The 18,189-nt window shown below is 35.5% G+C and overlaps 1 protein-coding gene across 1 annotated transcript in view; it reads left to right on the top strand.

Moving 5' to 3' along the window:
• Positions 1-18,189, top strand: part of LOC114297460 (protein neprosin) — a 49,426-nt gene that overhangs the window by 21,421 nt on the left and 9,816 nt on the right. The window contains exons 4-6 of the mRNA XM_082916128.1: positions 2,208-2,372; positions 3,365-3,418; positions 3,548-3,694. Of these exons, the coding sequence (XP_082772254.1) occupies positions 2,208-2,372; positions 3,365-3,418; positions 3,548-3,694 (366 nt within the window). The remainder of the gene's footprint in view (positions 1-2,207; positions 2,373-3,364; positions 3,419-3,547; positions 3,695-18,189) is intronic.

The following is an 18,189-nucleotide window of genomic DNA, read 5'->3' as shown; positions in this document are numbered from 1 at the left end:
CAATTTGAATTGCACTACGGTTGTCACAACAAAGGACAGTAACAGAGAAATGAGTAATCCCCAAATCTTTGAGTAACCAGTGAAACCATAATAATTCTTGCGCAGTGTTTGCAAAAGCACAATATTCTCCCTCTGCACTGGATATGGAAATAACAGTTTGCTTCTTGCTACACCAGGAAATGAAGGAATCATTGAGAAAGAAACAATAACCAATGGTAAAGTGGCGATCAGTAGGATTACCTTCCCAATCAGCATAGGAATATAAGCATACAGCTCAAAGATAGAATGAGGAGAATAATGAAGTCTAAGAAATAAAGTGCCTTTTACATATCAAAGGATATGAAGGACAACAACGTAATGAGTGGAGTGTGAAGATGCCAAAAATTAGTTGACAAGATGAACAACATAGGCGATATCCGATCGGGTAACACTGAAATAGACTAGATTGCCAAATAATTGTTAATAAAGCATGGCATCATAGAGAGAAATGTTGTCTAGAGGAGTGAGATGAACATTTGTCTTAACAGGTGTGGAGCCAGTCTTGCTATCAGTGTGACCAACATGGGTGAGTAAATCAAAGGCATACTTTGCTTGAGAGAGATAATAGCCACTAGAGTCGGAAGAGATTTCAAGACCCAAAAAATAGTTGAAAGGCCCTAGATCCTTTATCTCAAAATAACTACCGAGGGAGTGCTTCAACTTAACTATACAATTAACATCATCACCAATAATGATCATGACATCAACATAAAGAAGAAGATGAGTGGTGCCATGATTAGTCTTGTGAATGAAAAGAGCATAATCATATGGACTAGAAGCAAAGCCAAACTGTGCAATAGTGGTACTAAACTTGGAAAACCAAGCTCAAGGAGCTTGACCATAGAGAACACGTCGAAGTTTACTGACCTTTTGAAAAGGATGATCATAGCTAGAAGGAGATTGCATATATATAAATTTCTTCAATGAGATCCCCATTGACAAAGGAATTTTTTATATTCCTTTTATACATGCCCCACTTGCGGACAACATCAATGAAAATGAGACTACGAACGAAAGTGAGGCGAGGATTAAGAGCAAATTTCTCCTCATAGTCAATGCCATACTCTTGAGTGCAGCCTTGAACAACTGAGGGTTCTTTGTAGCGTTCAATAGTGTTATCAGAACAAGTTTTGATCTTGTAGACCCATTTACATATAATACCAGTCTTGCTGGAAGGAAGGTCCACGAAATCCCAGGTATGATTTTTGGCCAAAGCTTGCAATTCATTAGTCATTGTGTGCTGCCAAAGAGGATTAAAACTGACATTACAGTAAGAGCGAGGTTCATGCTAAGAAAGAATAGTATAATAACAATGATAATTATGCAGATGGAGAGGAAGTTATTTTACCTGAGCAGCATGACGAAGAGCTGAGTCAGGATTAGAAGATGATTCAATGGAAACAAGGGATAAAAGAGGCTGTGAAAGATAATGGAGGCAAGACTAGCAGGTGGAGCAAGATCCTTAGGAGGTTGAAGTGGGAAGGCACCATGGGGTTGACTGTAGGCAAGAGCATCTTTGTAAAGGCTGGAGAATCATTTGTATCAATCTCAGCAGAAAATGAATCTAAGGAAGGATTAGTGAAGAGTATAGAAGTAGTGGGATGAGATAAGTGAAATTTAGATAGAGATGAAAACATTTTGTGTTCCCAAAAGACGACATGGCGAGAAATGTGAAGACATTTAGAAATAGGGTCCCTATATCGATATCATTTGTGTTCAATGCCATTTCATAAAAAACAACATAGACAAGAATGAAGCTCTATTTTTGTATGTCCATGAGGTTGCAACAACACAAAACATGCAAAACCAAAAGACTCGGATAGTGGTGTAATCAGGACAAAAAAAACATGGTTGATTCTAAAAACAACAGTGAGGGTAGCTTCGCCCCAAAACTTTTTCTAATGAGAAAAGACTGTTCAATTTTTTTAAGACTATATAATCTATTCATGAGACTACAATTTTCTAATTAATATGATTTTCTACATTATTGATATGTTTGGAGGACCTTATAAGGTAAACAGTTTGGATTATTGAGATAGGTATGTGATTAGTTGGGAAACTCAACTAGAGAGAATCCTAACCCCTTTTGTTTTCTTTCTTTTTATTTTATGTTATTTATTTATTTTTTGTTTATGATTTTTATTTATGTTATTTTGGAGTTGTTTTAGTATGCAATGGTTGTTGTTCAAGGAGACAAGTATTATGGAACAAAGGCAACCATGAACGTTTGGAAACCCATAGTCCAGCAATCCAATGAATTTAGCTTGTCCCAGCTCTGGATCGTGGCAGGTTCTTATCCTTCGAATCTCAACACTATTGAAGCTGGTTGGCAGGTACACTTTAACATTAATTTGATTATATTGTAGATTTTCTTGTTATTCTTCCCTTTTGTTTCTATAATGAAAAATACTACATATAATCTAATTTATTACTGCATTTCCCCATTTGATCAGCATCCCTACTTTTAGCAAAATCTCATTTTGGTCTATTCACTTTTACTAAAATTCTACTTTTTATTTAGAGAAATTGTGCCAGTAATCTCTATATTTTAGTCTTTTTTTCATTTTGGTCTTTATAATTTCAATTAGTTTGATTTTGACCATAAAATTATGATTTTGTAAAAAAAATTTGTCTAATTAATTACAATTGTTAGTATTTTTTTTTTTATGAAAAATGTGTACATGAGTGGCATGTATCATGTTTTATAGGTAAAATTATAAACTTATTTAATTTTGTGAGTTAATCTTAACAAACTAACTGATTATTTTCTTTCAAAAAACGTAATTGACATTATCAATTAATCCAAATCGACACAATTTAAAATTAAGGGTTAAAATTGAGCTAATTGAAATGATAATGTCCTAAATGACACAAGATAAAATGTAGAGATTATCGATGTAATTTTTCATTTATTTATGCCCTTAAATAAATGTCATGTGTGACGCACATGCCAATTTTCATTCGATGTCATTTATATCAAATAGACAAAATGGTTTTTTATTATTTGACTGAAAGTATAAGGAATTAACTATTATAAATAATGATAAGAATGCTAGATTGACATGTTGATGAAAGTATAGAGGTGCAAAATATAATTCACCATTTATCATCTTTTCCACGAGTGATAATCCCTATACAGACACACAAAACCAAAAACCAAAAAAAAAAAAAAAAAAAAAAAAAATTAACATCACACTAAATTTAAAATATTAGTCATACACTTTACTTTTCTTTCCCATTTTTTGTGTTAGTATCTTTTCCCTTTGTGTTTCACTTCATTTCATTTATGTCTCCTCTCTATGATGAAAAAAAAAAAAAAAAACAGGTTTACCCATATTTGTATGGAGATGCCAACCCCAGACTTTTCAACTACTGGACTGTGAGTCGTTAATTATTTTAATTTTTTTCCAGTAATGTTTATTTTGAGTTTCTTTTTTCTCTAGGATAGTGTTAATATATATATATATACAGGTGTTTAATGGTGAAATTGGTTAATGTTAAATGACAGAGAGATGCATATAACACAACAGGATGCTACAACTTGTTCTGCTCAGGCTTTATTCAAACTAGCAATAAAATGGCACTGGGGGGCACCATCTCCTCTATTTCTGCTTATGGTTCTTCCCAATATGAATACAACTTTCTAGTTTGGAAGGTAACATTTCATACATTAAGAACAATGGACTTTTACATTACCCACTTCTTTTAATTGTTTAAATATTTAAAGTACTCTTATATAAAATAAAGTAAAAGCAAATATTCTAATGTTGCTCCCTTATAATGGTAGTTAAATTTCAAAATACTAGATTATAGAAACATTCGGAGAATCTTTGACATCACATATGCTCATACCTTCATGATTTTCTTTTTTCCTTTATTTATTTATTTTTTATTTTTTACTTTTACTTCTAGGAGAGGAGGTTTAAACTAGTATTACATGAAAATTAAATACACATGTTTACTTGTGTTCTATGAAGCACGAGTACAAATAAATGACCAGCCAGTAATCTTAGATTACCAAAGGTCTATCCTGACAAATCACAAAATATTTAATAATATAATGAGGCCTTAAACGGAAGTATTCTAACAAAAGTAATGCAGACCATTGAGTAGTGCGTAAAAGACATGGAAGTAACATACATATATCATTAGTTAACTTACATAATTACATTAAGTATAAAGGTACAACATTTATAAACTTAAATACAAAGTCATGATCTCCAAAAACTTTTTCAGAATGAGGTAAAAAAAAAAAAGCATCGACTCGGAAATGCCATCAACAGAAGTTTCACAAAAGGGTCGTCATAAGCAAAACTCTAGGCTTGATTCTCTTGCTGATCATCTACATATATATAGGGAAAAGGGGTGAGTTAAAACCTAATAAGTAACATCAGAGTAAAGTGGTTAATGGATAGGTTCTAAACATTCTTAAAACATTCTTAACATTTTCATAATACATTTCTGTAGAAAAAATAAGAAATAATACACAGTAAAAATAAACGGATTCAAGCATACATTTTATGCTCAGACTGAATCTATGGATTATGTGAGTGAATTACGTGCCTTCATCGATATCTTTGAACAAATCTCAACAGTGGGGTAGAACTACCAGAGAATTACCCACACTCTTCATAGTACAAAGGCATCCCATGGCAGAGAGCTAGAGAGACCAAAATATTTTTCCATATTTAATTAAAACCCATAATCCAATACGTAATATGTATAAGTGATTATAAAGAGACACATGTAACCACCCACAACTTTATCTCCCTAGGAGATGAGATTGTGGGTTACTCAGTCTTATCCCCAAGATAAAGTGGTTTGAAATTCAAACTGACAGGGTCACTTAATGGGTCATGGGTCATGCCATTATGGGCGCCCAAACTCAAGTCCAAAACTCGACCCAATTTCCAACATCTCCCACTTGCACATGGGTTGGCATAACAGTGCCGCGTCTCTGTCTCAATCTCAATCTCAATATGCCCAAATCTCAAACAAACTCATAATTGCCAATGGACTATGCGACTGTTGAAAACACCTGCATGTGAGAGCTCTACACTAGAAACTCAAAAGAGCCAGCATAGAGACATTAACCCAAAGATAATAATAGTGTCTCATATATCTCAGACCTATCCAACTACACCGGTCCAAACATCTCTAATCCCTCATAGAGCATGCTCGACCATCTCATATCATGCAATATATTCATACTCAATCCACCTCTCATGCAGAGAGATGTGAGTTGTCGGCAATGAATATACAACTGTAGTGTAATACTAGATGATATTCTCTTTGCCCTCAGGCCATTTAGTTTAGGATTGACTGCTTTTCCAATCATGTCCCATAAGGCCGAATCATACATGACTGCAAGCAACATACCAAAGTAACAGAACATCAACCTCTCAGCGTATGAGATAGTCAAAGGTCACAAAAGGATACAAAATGAAAGTCATATCAATACACATGATGAGGAAGTAGGGATCTATTCTCTCACCTCATTACGCGGTTGCCAAGCACATGTAGGGATGGCAATTTGAAACCGGCCCGACTGGGACCCGACCCCCCGACCCCGAATGGGACAGTTTTTCCCCGAAAAAAACTCCCTACGAACCGGGGATGGTATTAAAAAATAAACCCCCGATCATTTTCGGGCCGGGGACGGGGATAGATTTCCCAACCCCGGCCCCGCCCCGGCCCCAGCCCGAATACTCCCCGTATATATCCCCGAATATATATTTCGCATATATATTTAGGTTATTTTAAGACTCATTTCACTCCTCTCTTCCACTCACACTCTCTCTTCTCTACGCCTCTCTCTCCCTCTCTCTGCTGCGATGCTCACGGCGTTGGCATCGGCGTCGACCGCTCCTCCTCTCTCCCTCGCGGAGTCACTCCTTCCTTTCTTCTCTTGGCCTCTCTCCCTCTCTCTGCTGCAATCCTCATGGCGATGGTGTCGGCCGCTCCTCCTCTATCCCTCATGGTGTCACTCCTCGCTTACGGGATGTGTTGTTGATGATCCTCAGATCTGGGTGTGTTGTTGAATCTGGGTGTATTGTTGATGATCCTCAGATAGATCTATTGAGTTGTTGTTCATGAGTATTAAATCTGAAGCTTTTTTTTTTTTTGGCATTTGGTATTAAATCTGAGTGTTGTGTTGTTGAATCTGTTGTTGAATTTGTTGAATCTGTTATTAAATCTGAGTGTTGTGTTGTTAAATCCATTGTTGTTCTGTTGTGTTGTTGAATCTGTTATTGAATTTGTTAATGAAGCTCTTTTTTTTTTTTTTTGGCCGGGGACTCTCCGGGGTCGGGGGAACCCGATCCCCGTTAGGGGACGGGGGCGGGGGTGGTGACAGGTTCCCTGTCGGGGATCGGGGTCGGGAATGGGGGAAATTTCACCATCAGGGATTGGGGACGAGAAGGGCGATCCTTGGCCCCGCCCCGCCCCGCCCCGTTGCCATTCCTAATCACATGTAGTATAAATACATGTTACGGTGGAGTAACTCTTCCAAAGAGTGATGTCATACTCCATACACCGTACAGATCTTAGTCTACTCACTCTTAAGTGTACAAGTTTCTTTCTAGCACCTAACCCAGATTCTCTTTTTGCTCGCTTTCCAGGCACCAAATGAAATCTCGTATCAGGCTAATCATAACAGGCAAAACATGGAAAGTGGGTACTAACATCCATTTTTGGTCTTTAACATGATCTCATCCTGGTTGCAACCAAGGTGCCATACATAGTGGATAATTTTAAGCCTCTCTTGGCTCCAAATAAAATTAACCACTAGTCTTATCCTTGCTCGCTTTCAAGTGCCAATGGTGATTGCTCGTGTGAGTGAGCCAATCTTGCCTGCTAATATCACCATTTGCTAATCATTATGACACAAACTATAATACCATCAATATCCCATAATGTCACAAAAACAAGAGATCAATTGAAAAACACATCCACAGTTTGCGCAATTCTAGATTCCAAACATAGGCCTTATCAGCACCTCTTACGATAAGCATATAAAACGGAATCCACCATGTGCGCCTCACATGAAATGGTTCAAGATCACTATCTTTTGCACAACTACCTCTCTAAAGACATTCTAGTGACCAATTTGCATTCATTCAAGATGCGTCCAACTAGCACATTAAATCTTGTAAGGGGCAAATTTATACACTAACAATACAGTATCCTATCCACAATCTAATGAGCAAGGTCAATGTCTAAATTACTCAGTGGACTATTTACAAAAGATAACACCCATCATGTTGAATACGCCCACATAGCGTACTCCAAGCTCCCACAAGAAAAGATCAAGGAATATAGATCATTTGTTTCACTCTAAGACAATCTGAAGATTCACTCAATAGCTGAGGCTCTAGCTTATACTAATAGGTAAGTCAATTAGTTTGTAATTTTGCATCTAGAATCATTCTAGAGTGTTCCTTATGTAAGTCATCGAAGAAAAACAGAGAATTCTCCCAGAACAATCCTTAAGGATAATACATTTGAGCATATAAATTGTATCACTTATGTCTATCATGTCTAAAACAGAGGACTGCCAACCCTATGTGATGAGAACCCTATAAATTCCTGTCTCATAATGACTACGTAAGGAAAAAACTTCTTTTTGGACCATTAATCATGCCTCAATGGTCATCATCGATCATCGCTGGCCCATCATGGCTTGATGAAATATAAGAACCACTAATTGGATAACTACTTTATGTCGTAAAAGATTTATTGGAACTAGCAATCTTTTGCGCTCCTAACTTTTTTCCATAAAAGCAGAAGGTAAATCCATATGCATCTACTTATCCAATTCTCCAATGAGAAGTTGACTCACAATGTCCACAAAGTAAAGTTTTGAACTCATGTCAATCATAGCCTAAGTCGACATAACCTTACTCCCTAAGAGGAAGTCTTATCATAGTCTACATCTCCTCAACGGTGTGACTTTTCGGTATTTAGTGAGACTTATGCCCAAAAAAAAATGACTACCTAAATCGCACATGACTTTAGAATAGTTTCACGTCATAGCAGAATGTCAACCTAGAAATGGTTAATCCTCAAAGATTTCGTCTTAAACGCGCAACATTGATCTAGTTTCTAAAAACAAGAGACTAAAGAGCCTTTGACACTATTCTAGGCTCTTTATTATTTTGTAGAGCAATCATGAATGCTTGCCTCTCAATCACTTAGTGCTGACTTGGAAAAATTCCACATTTGCTAAAATTTTAGAGTATTCTTCTTTAATGGAGTAATCCACTAGTAGGCACATCGCTCCCACTGTCCCTAGGATATTGGAAATTTCTTTTCATTTTCAACTAGACTACATAAAGCGTCATACTTAGAATTCTCTATCTTATAGAGTTCCACAACTCTATTCGCGTCATCTCTGCTAAGAAAACTATATGTGAGCAAATGCGCCAATACAGATGCTCGTTTTCGGCTTTCTAACTTACTTGTGTGTAACCATTGTGAATAAAGTTACACATTCACATGGAAGCAAGATGCAGTAAGCGAGTGGGCCTAAGAGGGCTACTCAAATCATCTATGTCATCCTTTCGTCAATGTGATTAAGTACAATAAGCCACCGATTTATGACCAATGTCATAAAATAATTCCAATCATCCTAATGTGTGAGTTCTCGAAGACAAGTGCAAAGGCTTAGGTCCAACTAGGCAATAACCCATGACTAACTCATGCTCACTAGATCATAAAAGGATGTCATGGAGATATCAAATGTGCCTAAGTCACAAACTTAACTAGTAAGTGCTAATCCCCTGCACCTTTAAGTCAATTTTATTCTCCACACACTTTAATGCATCTAGTTGAAACATGACATTTGCCATCTCCATTTCTCGCTTCATAATTAGTTGTTCATAATTCTATTGTCCACTACAAGGAGAGAATAAGATACTAACCTATGATTGCTTCTGAAGTAACTTAAGCTCGAATTAGGCTAAAGAGTCTAATTCAACACGATACTCTTATGAGCAATACATCAAATTCTTAGAGTCATAACAACCAACTTGGCCTTGATATTTTAATTACTATGCTACAACTTTTTCACTTAGTGATAAATGCCATTCAAAGGCGTTAGAGTAGCTAAGGAATCATATAAAGAAGCACTTCCTCATGTCTCACAATCAAGTGTGGAAACAATAAGTGTCCAGACTTAGACAAGTTGGAAGTACTAATAGATTTTTGCACCCACTTGGTGCTAATCTTCTCACTTAATGTCAATAGATTTTTCAGCTTCTATGCGCTAATCTCTTAACTTTAAGTGACACTTCAACAGATACTATCATAATGCGTGAAATTTTACTCCAACCACTCCCATTAGTTGGGCAGAGAGCAAAACACTGCTCATACTAGCTACTTGTCTTACACTTAATGACTAACTTATTCAAGCTCACATTCCTTGGATGACGTGACTCTTGGATATTGCTTCATCCAATGATGCAACATTATTACAAGTCAAATTACAAAGTCAATCCGTGCAACTCAATAGTCATGATCACATCTAGATCTATTGAGGGCTTACTAATTTCACAATTTCAAACTTGCTAATCAAAACTACCTAGCATGCTGCGAATCACAGTGCACACATCAGTTTTTACTGCAACAATTAAGGTAACAAAATTACGACGACGTTGAGTCGTGTTTCTTTACTTTGGCTCAACTAAGATTTGATCTAAAGTCTCCTAGATTTTCTTCTCATTTAAAATAAGGATTGCATTGTTCACAATTGAACATCTCTGTTAAGTCTAGGTCAACCAATTAGAAGAAAAATGAGCATTGAGATTAATTTGATTAGCATATCACAAGTTAATTTTGCCACAAAAATCCAAATTAAATAGTGACAATATTACAAAAGTCGTAAAATCGAAAATCAGCTATGTTTGTAATAATCTCTTATGCCACAAGCGACAATTATCCATAATTTAATTTAATTTATGCGGAAAATATTAATTTTCAAGAGTAAATTTACAAAGATTTCTCTCAACCGAACAATCTCCCACCATCTATGGCATCTGTGAATCATGATAAAATATTAATTACATACAATAGCATCTTAATGTGAATTCATAAAAGAAAACATGTTAGATTAATTTAATCATGGAATTAAAACCAATATAAATAAATCATGCAATTTAAAATAACAACATATTGCAAGTTCTAAACATTTAAAAGAACTTAACTTGTTGTGTACAGTATTTAAATAATGCCATAATAGATTTCTATAATTTCTGCAATTTTTTGGAATTTTCTAGAAGTACAAGTAATTAATAACTATGCAAAAACTCATAAATAAATATTAACGAATTTGGAAAAATACAACAATACTACCAATAAATAAAAGATTATTGTAATAGTGTATTACAAAAAATTCAAGTTTAGAATCTAAGTCATGCTCTCCCATGAGCAATTTAACTTTAAAATATTGAATTATTCATTAGTGAAAAATATTTACTTTCCATAAAATTTTGAAACTTTAAAATATTGTATAAAAAGGAATTACGAGTCCAACGGTACAAGCCGTGTTTCAATTAGAGTTATAAAGAATATTATAGAAGCAACAAACAGAGCCTTAACAGTCACATCTCCTATGTTGACACTTACAGTAGTAGATGATGTTAGCAAATTGCATCACTACTACGTCAGCACACATCAGCACACGCGTCAGCGCACGTGCCGCACTTGGAAGCGCCTGAAAATAGTTTTATGCACGTGGGGCGCATGCGCCACCTCCCAAACTCTGTTTTGGCTCGATTTTGGCACTATCTGACTTGATTTTTTGAGAGAAATCCAATGGTGGTCTCGGTTTTTTATTTTGACAAGTCTAAAAAAGAGAATGTAATTCACTCCCTCTTTCTATTTTCTACAATTCATCTTCTATTATGAACTACCAATAACATAAAAACGAACCCAAATTAGGGTTTATGATTTCTCTTAATCCGTAAGTCGGAATCAGGTACATAATATACCGTTTCGAAGGTCTCGAAACAAAGATTTCGAATATATAATTTTCATAATATCAAAATGAAGCACGTAAAAACAACATGTAGTCAAAGTTACAAAAATTAAATATAAATTTCAATTTTTTCCAAAATTTGATAGTCCTATTTTTATAAAAATTTACAGATATGATCTAAATAATATAAACCAAAACATGTGTAAAATTTAGGATGGTTAGAGATGGTTCGAAAAATATCAATTCTTATGTATAAAACACATGTATACATATTTTTATGCACAAATAACATGAAAATACCCAATAATGGCTCTGATACCAATGTAAAACAAATAAGAAACAATACACAGCGAAAATAAATGGATTCGGGCATACCTTTTACACTCTAACTGAATCCATGGATCATGTGGGTGAATCACGTGTCTTCATTGATGTCTTCAAACAATTCCCAACAGTGGGGTAGAATTACAAGAGAATTACCCACACTCTTCATAGTACAAAGTCTTGCTTGTTCTCCCATGGCAGAGAGCTAGAGGGAGCAAAATCTTTTTCTATATTTAGTTAAAACCCATAATCTAATATGTAATACATATTAGTGATTATAAAGAGAGAGATGTAACCACTCATAACTATCTCCCCAATAGATGAGATTGTGGGTTATTCACCATTATCCCAAAAATATTGTTGTTTGAAATTCAAACTAACAGGGTCACATAATGGGTCATGGGTCATGCCATCATGGGCGCCCAAACCAAGGTCTGAAACCCGACTTGATTTCTAACATAGAGATAAAGAGCTTTATGAAAACATTCTTAAATTAAACTCAATATGTGGTACATCTAATAGAGCGTAACAGAACGACCACTTTAGGTCGTGAACAAAAAAAAAACAACCATGATAGGTTATGAACGAAATAGAGATCTCTATAAGTCAAGGTACATAAGAACGTCCCCCAGTGGCTACGACTCATTAAAGGATGCAACATTAGATTTAACAAAAAATGGAATACTCATTCATCCGGCAATAAAATACAAATTTCATAAAACAATTTATATCATAGCATTTTCTAAATTACTTATACAAAAATAACTTTACAAAGATATTACTCATAGTTGGTTTGAGTCCAGTATTACTCCTTGGTGGTCCGACCTACATGATACACACATATAAACATTGATAATGTACAACAACTAATTGAACTTAACTTTTCTTTTCTAATCCACTTAATTAAGTTGATTTCTAGTCTTGTTTAACTCTTGTTATGACTTAATACATGCAAAGGGTTGTCCGAAGGGTCAAAATGGTCGAAAAGGATTCAAAATATAAAAACCCTTCTTTCCGCACATGTAGGAAGGTCACACATGTGCGGTTATTTCAAAACCTAACACTCTGTTTTGGGGTACTGGCCACACGTGTAGGGCTCACTGATGCATGTGCAGTTTTGGGTAAAGCTGGGTAATTTGAAATTTCTTCAAAGTTCAACGCTTCTATAACACAAATTCTTGCTAAAACTAATGCAAAACTCATACCACATCATGTGAATTCAGTAATAAACAAGAGAATATGATAAATTTTCAAATCTTTTGCATCAAAAACTTCTTTTGATTTCAAGATTAACCTTAAAACTTCATGAATGTAGTAATTTTCAATACTTTTCTTCCTTACCTTCAAAACATAAAATTAAAGTGTCAAAACCCTTGGAAACCAATGGTGCCTGTGAAGATGAAGCTTAAATATATCAACGATATCACAAATCAAACTCTAATTGATGGAATTCTAAATTATTTTCCATATTTCTTTAACCTAACTCAATTTCTTCATTTTATTCTTTATTTCTTTCAAATTACATTAAATTGGTTTTAATTTCTCCTTGATTTCAAGTATTAGGAGGCTTGTCTACTTGAATTAAGTTAGTAATCTTACCTAAGGTTCTTCAATAGATGAATTCTTCAATCTCTCTTCTCATCTTCCCTTGGTTCTTCTTTGAGTTTTCCTTCAATATTCTCTAGCAAAACAAAATGAATCTTTACTCTATCTGTCACTCTCTAGAACTCTTTCAAATACACTCCATCATTTTATTAATTGAATAGGATTAGATTATCCACTAATTGCTTATTAACTTAATTTATTAATCCTAATCGATTATGTCTAGTTTAATCTAATTAATCTTAATTAAGTCTTAATTTAATCTTTCATAATTTTTACTAATCTCACTTAATTTTTAATAAAGTTCCGAAAAGGCTCTATTCATTAGACTAAAACTATTAAGCTCCTCACTTAGGGTTTCTAAGTCATCTAGATGTTCAATTTCTAATTCAAACAAAATTCACTAACAAATATATCACACATATTTAACACAAAGAAAATATGAATATCACTAAGATAAATGAATGCAAAAATGATATGCATGACTTGGTTATCACAATATGGGTACATCGATAAGATAAATTTCAAAAAAAAATAAGATATGGTACGACTTTATACGTTTATAAAAAAATATTTATTTTTAATTTTAAGTAATGCAAAAATTAATCAGATGATTTAATTTGTTAAGCTCCAACCTACAATTAACATTTAGTATCAAAAGTAAAGGTATTAACTAAAATTAAACGTCATTATATTAAATAACTTACAAATCATAACTTAATTTTAAAATCATACTAAGTATAAACTTTTTTTTTTAAAAAAAAAAATCTAGTAAAATGAATTTTATCTCTATATTAGCAAAAAAAATATTATTTCAACTGAGATACGATACAACTTGGATATATACGAGGTACATTTGGGTACACCAAAAATTATGAAGAAAAAATTTAAGTACGTGTTTCGTACACCCAATACTATACAAAAATACCATATGAAGTATCATAGGTCGGTAAGTACCCAGTATGTACACAACATATTTGTCGAAATATCTATACTTCATAGCTTTGATTGCCTCTAGCATCGAGTGTTAGTTAATTTAAAATACAATTAGGAGCTACATAAAAAAATAAAACCCATCTCCATGTTGTTGCATATGTTGGCCACCATATTTGTTCATTATTTGCTTCTTAGTAGTGTTTAATTTGGTTAAGCCTAACTTCTTTCGTGTCAAATATGCAATCAAGGATAATGTTGATGAGCCTATGGTGTGGATTATTGTTGTTATTTAGAAGGTCCACAATGAGACTAGCACTCACTTTTAATTCAATGCTGCTCAAGTTAACGTTGAGTGTCATGACAAGCCCATCTCGTAAGGCCCAAAATTCAAAATGTTTACTAATCGAAGGACCAATGCATCTGAAAACCTATCTACACCGAAATCGATTAGGCTGTTTTTGGTTGGAGGATTTGGGAAGGAATTTAGAAATGAAAAGGGAAAGGGAAAGCGAAAGGGAAAAGATATTTGAAATGTATATTTCACCTAATTTCATATATTTTTTTTCCTTTTCCTTTCTAAATCTCTTTCCAAATCCTCCAACCAACCAAAGCCTTATAGTTCTTGTTGACCAAGCACCACTAGCCCAACCCGAATTTCCCTTTGCAGCCTAATCAATGTTAAGTTTGAGTCAATGCTGGTGGTTCTCAACCTACAAGCATGGTTTCCCTATGGCTGGAGAAGAAAAGAGGCTTCACCATAAAAATAAATAAATAACACTCAAAAGGGTTTGGAAATAATGATAGAGGAGAGGAAATTTCAGTATTTAGGGGTTGTTTGGAATGAGAGTTTAGGGTCAAAATAACTAATAAAGACAAAGTTGACTCCTTTCGCCAATAAGACAAATTGTTAAATTCAAATCATAATTATTTTATTTTTTATCTCACAACCATAAAATCAATTGCAAAAAAAGTCCATCATCATCTGTAGACCGCCCGAACTTGCTCCGCGCGCAAGGGCGCGAATTCTGGTTCTAGCTACTACAGTTCGGACTTTTGTTACGGTTCTGAATCTAATCTCACAAAGTGCAATGTAAGACTAATAAATCACCAAATAGTCCAAATCCAGCAAATTTTTTTGAAAAATCAATTTTAATCAAGAAGTGCCAAACATGGACTGCTTTGCCAGATTTCAGAGTTGCTACCTAAATATTTTGTTTTGGGAAATTTAGGAAACCTTGACTCGTGCCTAAGGCCACATATCCGTCATCACCAAAGTTGCCTCGGCTCGGGAACTTGGGTACGAGAGGGGAAGGTCCTGAAATGAGTACCCTCGCTCGCCCGATCAAAGATCGTCCTCTACTAACATGATATGTTGTTTTTGGAAAATACATGTGTTCTTATTCCGGTTATTAATCTATCATACTACGTGATGCGCACAGCATACAAATATAGACTCAATCATGCGGATTGAAACAAAACAACTCATGTTTGTTTTTTAAAGTAGTTTGAAAGTGCTACTCACAAGTAAGCTAAAGCGTGGATTTGCCACCCTTAAGTGGGCTTAGAAAAACATGATTTTGCCATTTCAAGTGGGCTTAAAACGCACATTTTGATGAATTGTCCCAATTCAAACAATAAAGCCTTCATCCACAGACATTCATGCAGTTATAGCAATTAAGCAAATAGCCTCATGGCAAGCATGCTAACATGGCAACATACACATCTCATGCATTATGCTAAAGCGTAAACACTCACAGTGTACTCCGAGCCAAAGAAAGAAAACTAGTTAGAAATATGCGCGATCCTAACTATGTTAAGATGCCTAATGCAACACATGTAAAAATGCAACTAAAATAGGCTCGGCTATCTAGAATGGCATATGAATGCAACACTTTGATACATGTATTCAAATAGGAATTGAAATACAATGCAGTTTGAATGATGCGCCGAGCCCGGTGCATGCAAGACAAATGAATGAATGCACACATGCAAGTCATAAAGTATGCTAATTGAAACATGTCCTAAAACTAACCATCAAAAGTTGGTAAATAAAAGGAAGAAAGATGTGGGGTTGGAAGACATTCACACACACACGCACACTTATTACAACATTTTGCCCTCTCGACGAAGGGTCCGAATGAAAGCAAAGCTAAGCTAGCTAACTAATCTAATTAGACTAATTATTACACAACCAAATCGAATAATAAGCAATCTACTTACTAATTACTACAACACTTAATTAATTAACGAATTAACTAATCAAATTACAAATTGATGCTAACTAACAAGTAAGCATTAAACTAAGCTGCTCCAGCTCTGTTTGAAGAAGAAGAGGATGCATGCTTGGTTGCTGCCTCGAAAAGCTCTCCGGTTGCTCTCTTTGAGGCTCTGCCTGCAGGGTGTCCTTGAGAGCTTGCTGCTAAATCTTACCAAAACAGTTCTGGGGAGTGCACCAGTGGCCTGCCGGCCATGAGAGATGGCTGCCAGCCACCTGCTAGCCAAGAGTGGACACTGCCGGCCAACAAAGGAAGGGTGCCGGCCACCAATGTGGCACTGCCGGCCACTGGTGTGCTTTGACACCATTCTACAACAGAACACAAAAACAGAGGAAATGGAGGGTCTCCCAAGGGCATGTACGTACTACGCCACTCCATATCACCTCAAAACATCAATAGAGAAGAAGCATCATTGGATCGAAGACCATCAATCAAGCATCACAATGCATGATAGCCAAAGATCCAACTTGCACAATTTCGATGAATGCACAACAAACAAAACAAGCAAAACACTAAGACCACAGCCTTATCATGAGTGATCAAAGGCAACGGAGATAAAGGGGATTGACTCACCTTCATCACTTTGAGTATGAAGTGGGCCAATCCACCTTGTGTTCAACATAACGTCCGGTTGAACACGATGCAATGCAAAATGCAACATGCTCATCTACCAATGCTAAGGTGGCATGCACAAGACTCTATCATGGAAGTAATGCATGCAAGACATGTTATGGAGCTAAAACACTAAGGCTAGTGAAGAGCATCATATAAGAGGCATGCAATACATAACCTAAACAACCACACCAGCTCTGGACAGAGCTCAATCATACCAAAACAGTGGCCTAAACATGCTGGAAATGAAGCTCAAAAAACTAGACAAACATGCACACATGTTGGCCTGTAAGCAAGCCATAATACACAACCCTCAAAAGCTATGAAGAAATGAAGTATATGAGAGTGTGACTACACTATATGCACTGAAATTACATGCTAAATGGTGCCATACCATGCAAACATCACATGTATAACATGTTAAAGGCCCCAAAATTCAAAGCTAGTCAAGGCCCTTTACACTACAACCATATTAAGCAATGTTGAAATGACCTGAACCATTCAGAACAGACTTAAGGTAGGTTAAAACAGTAGCAAAAACATGCTAGACTCGCAGCATAGATGGCAAGAAAGATATGCTCATTTGATGGCTCACCAACAAGGCATAAGGGCACAACTCTTAAACACAATTAGAGAGTGATAAACATGAGAGTATGACAGAAGTTTATGCTCTGAAATTACATATCAAATGATGCCATATCACACAAACATCACAAATATAGTATGCTAAGGGCCTCAAAACTCAAGACTAGTGAAGCCAACTATGCCATAGCTATACAAAGCAAGCCATTTATGACCAACACCACTTAAAACAGACCTTAAGCATGTTAAATCATTGCAAAAATGTGCTGGAGCAAAGCTAACACATGCTAGAATGATGAACTAAAGCATGAAGCATGTTAGGCCAACAAGAAGGATTACACTACAAGTGTATAAAGCATGCAAGAGGTGATCAAATCAACCAAAAATAGAGTTATGGCAGGTCCAAAAAGTCACAAAAACATGCTCAAACTCAGCCTAAAGGAAGGAGAAATTCATGCTCATTTCGTGAGCCAACAAGAGAAGATGAGGGGGGGGGGACCACCCCCTCCTATTTAAGGCCTCAAAACAAGTTTTCTATCACTAAAATTCCTCTAGAATTCAATGGTTAAAAGGCCAAAACAAGATGGTTTCAAAATCTTTAAAGGAAGGCAAGAAGCTTAGCAAATAAGCCACCAAAGAGGGTGAAACACTGCTAACTCCAAAAACACTTTAAGCTACCATTTTTAAGCCTTAAAAACAAAGGTTTTTTTAGTTGACAACTAGGCCAAAATCAGCATAAAAAGGTGGCCAAGATTGTGTACAAAAATAAGCTTAAAAGAAGGAGAAGCTCACCCTTGAAGCACAGCAGCAAACAGCCACTTTTCTTGAACCAAAACCACCTTT

The sequence above is a fragment of the Camellia sinensis genome, chromosome 2, assembly GCF_055761805.1.
Source record: "Camellia sinensis isolate YWXY chromosome 2, ASM5576180v1, whole genome shotgun sequence".
Lineage (NCBI taxonomy): Eukaryota > Viridiplantae > Streptophyta > Magnoliopsida > Ericales > Theaceae > Camellia > Camellia sinensis.
Note: the sequence above shows the minus strand (reverse complement) of the source record. Positions and strands in the feature narration are given on the sequence as shown.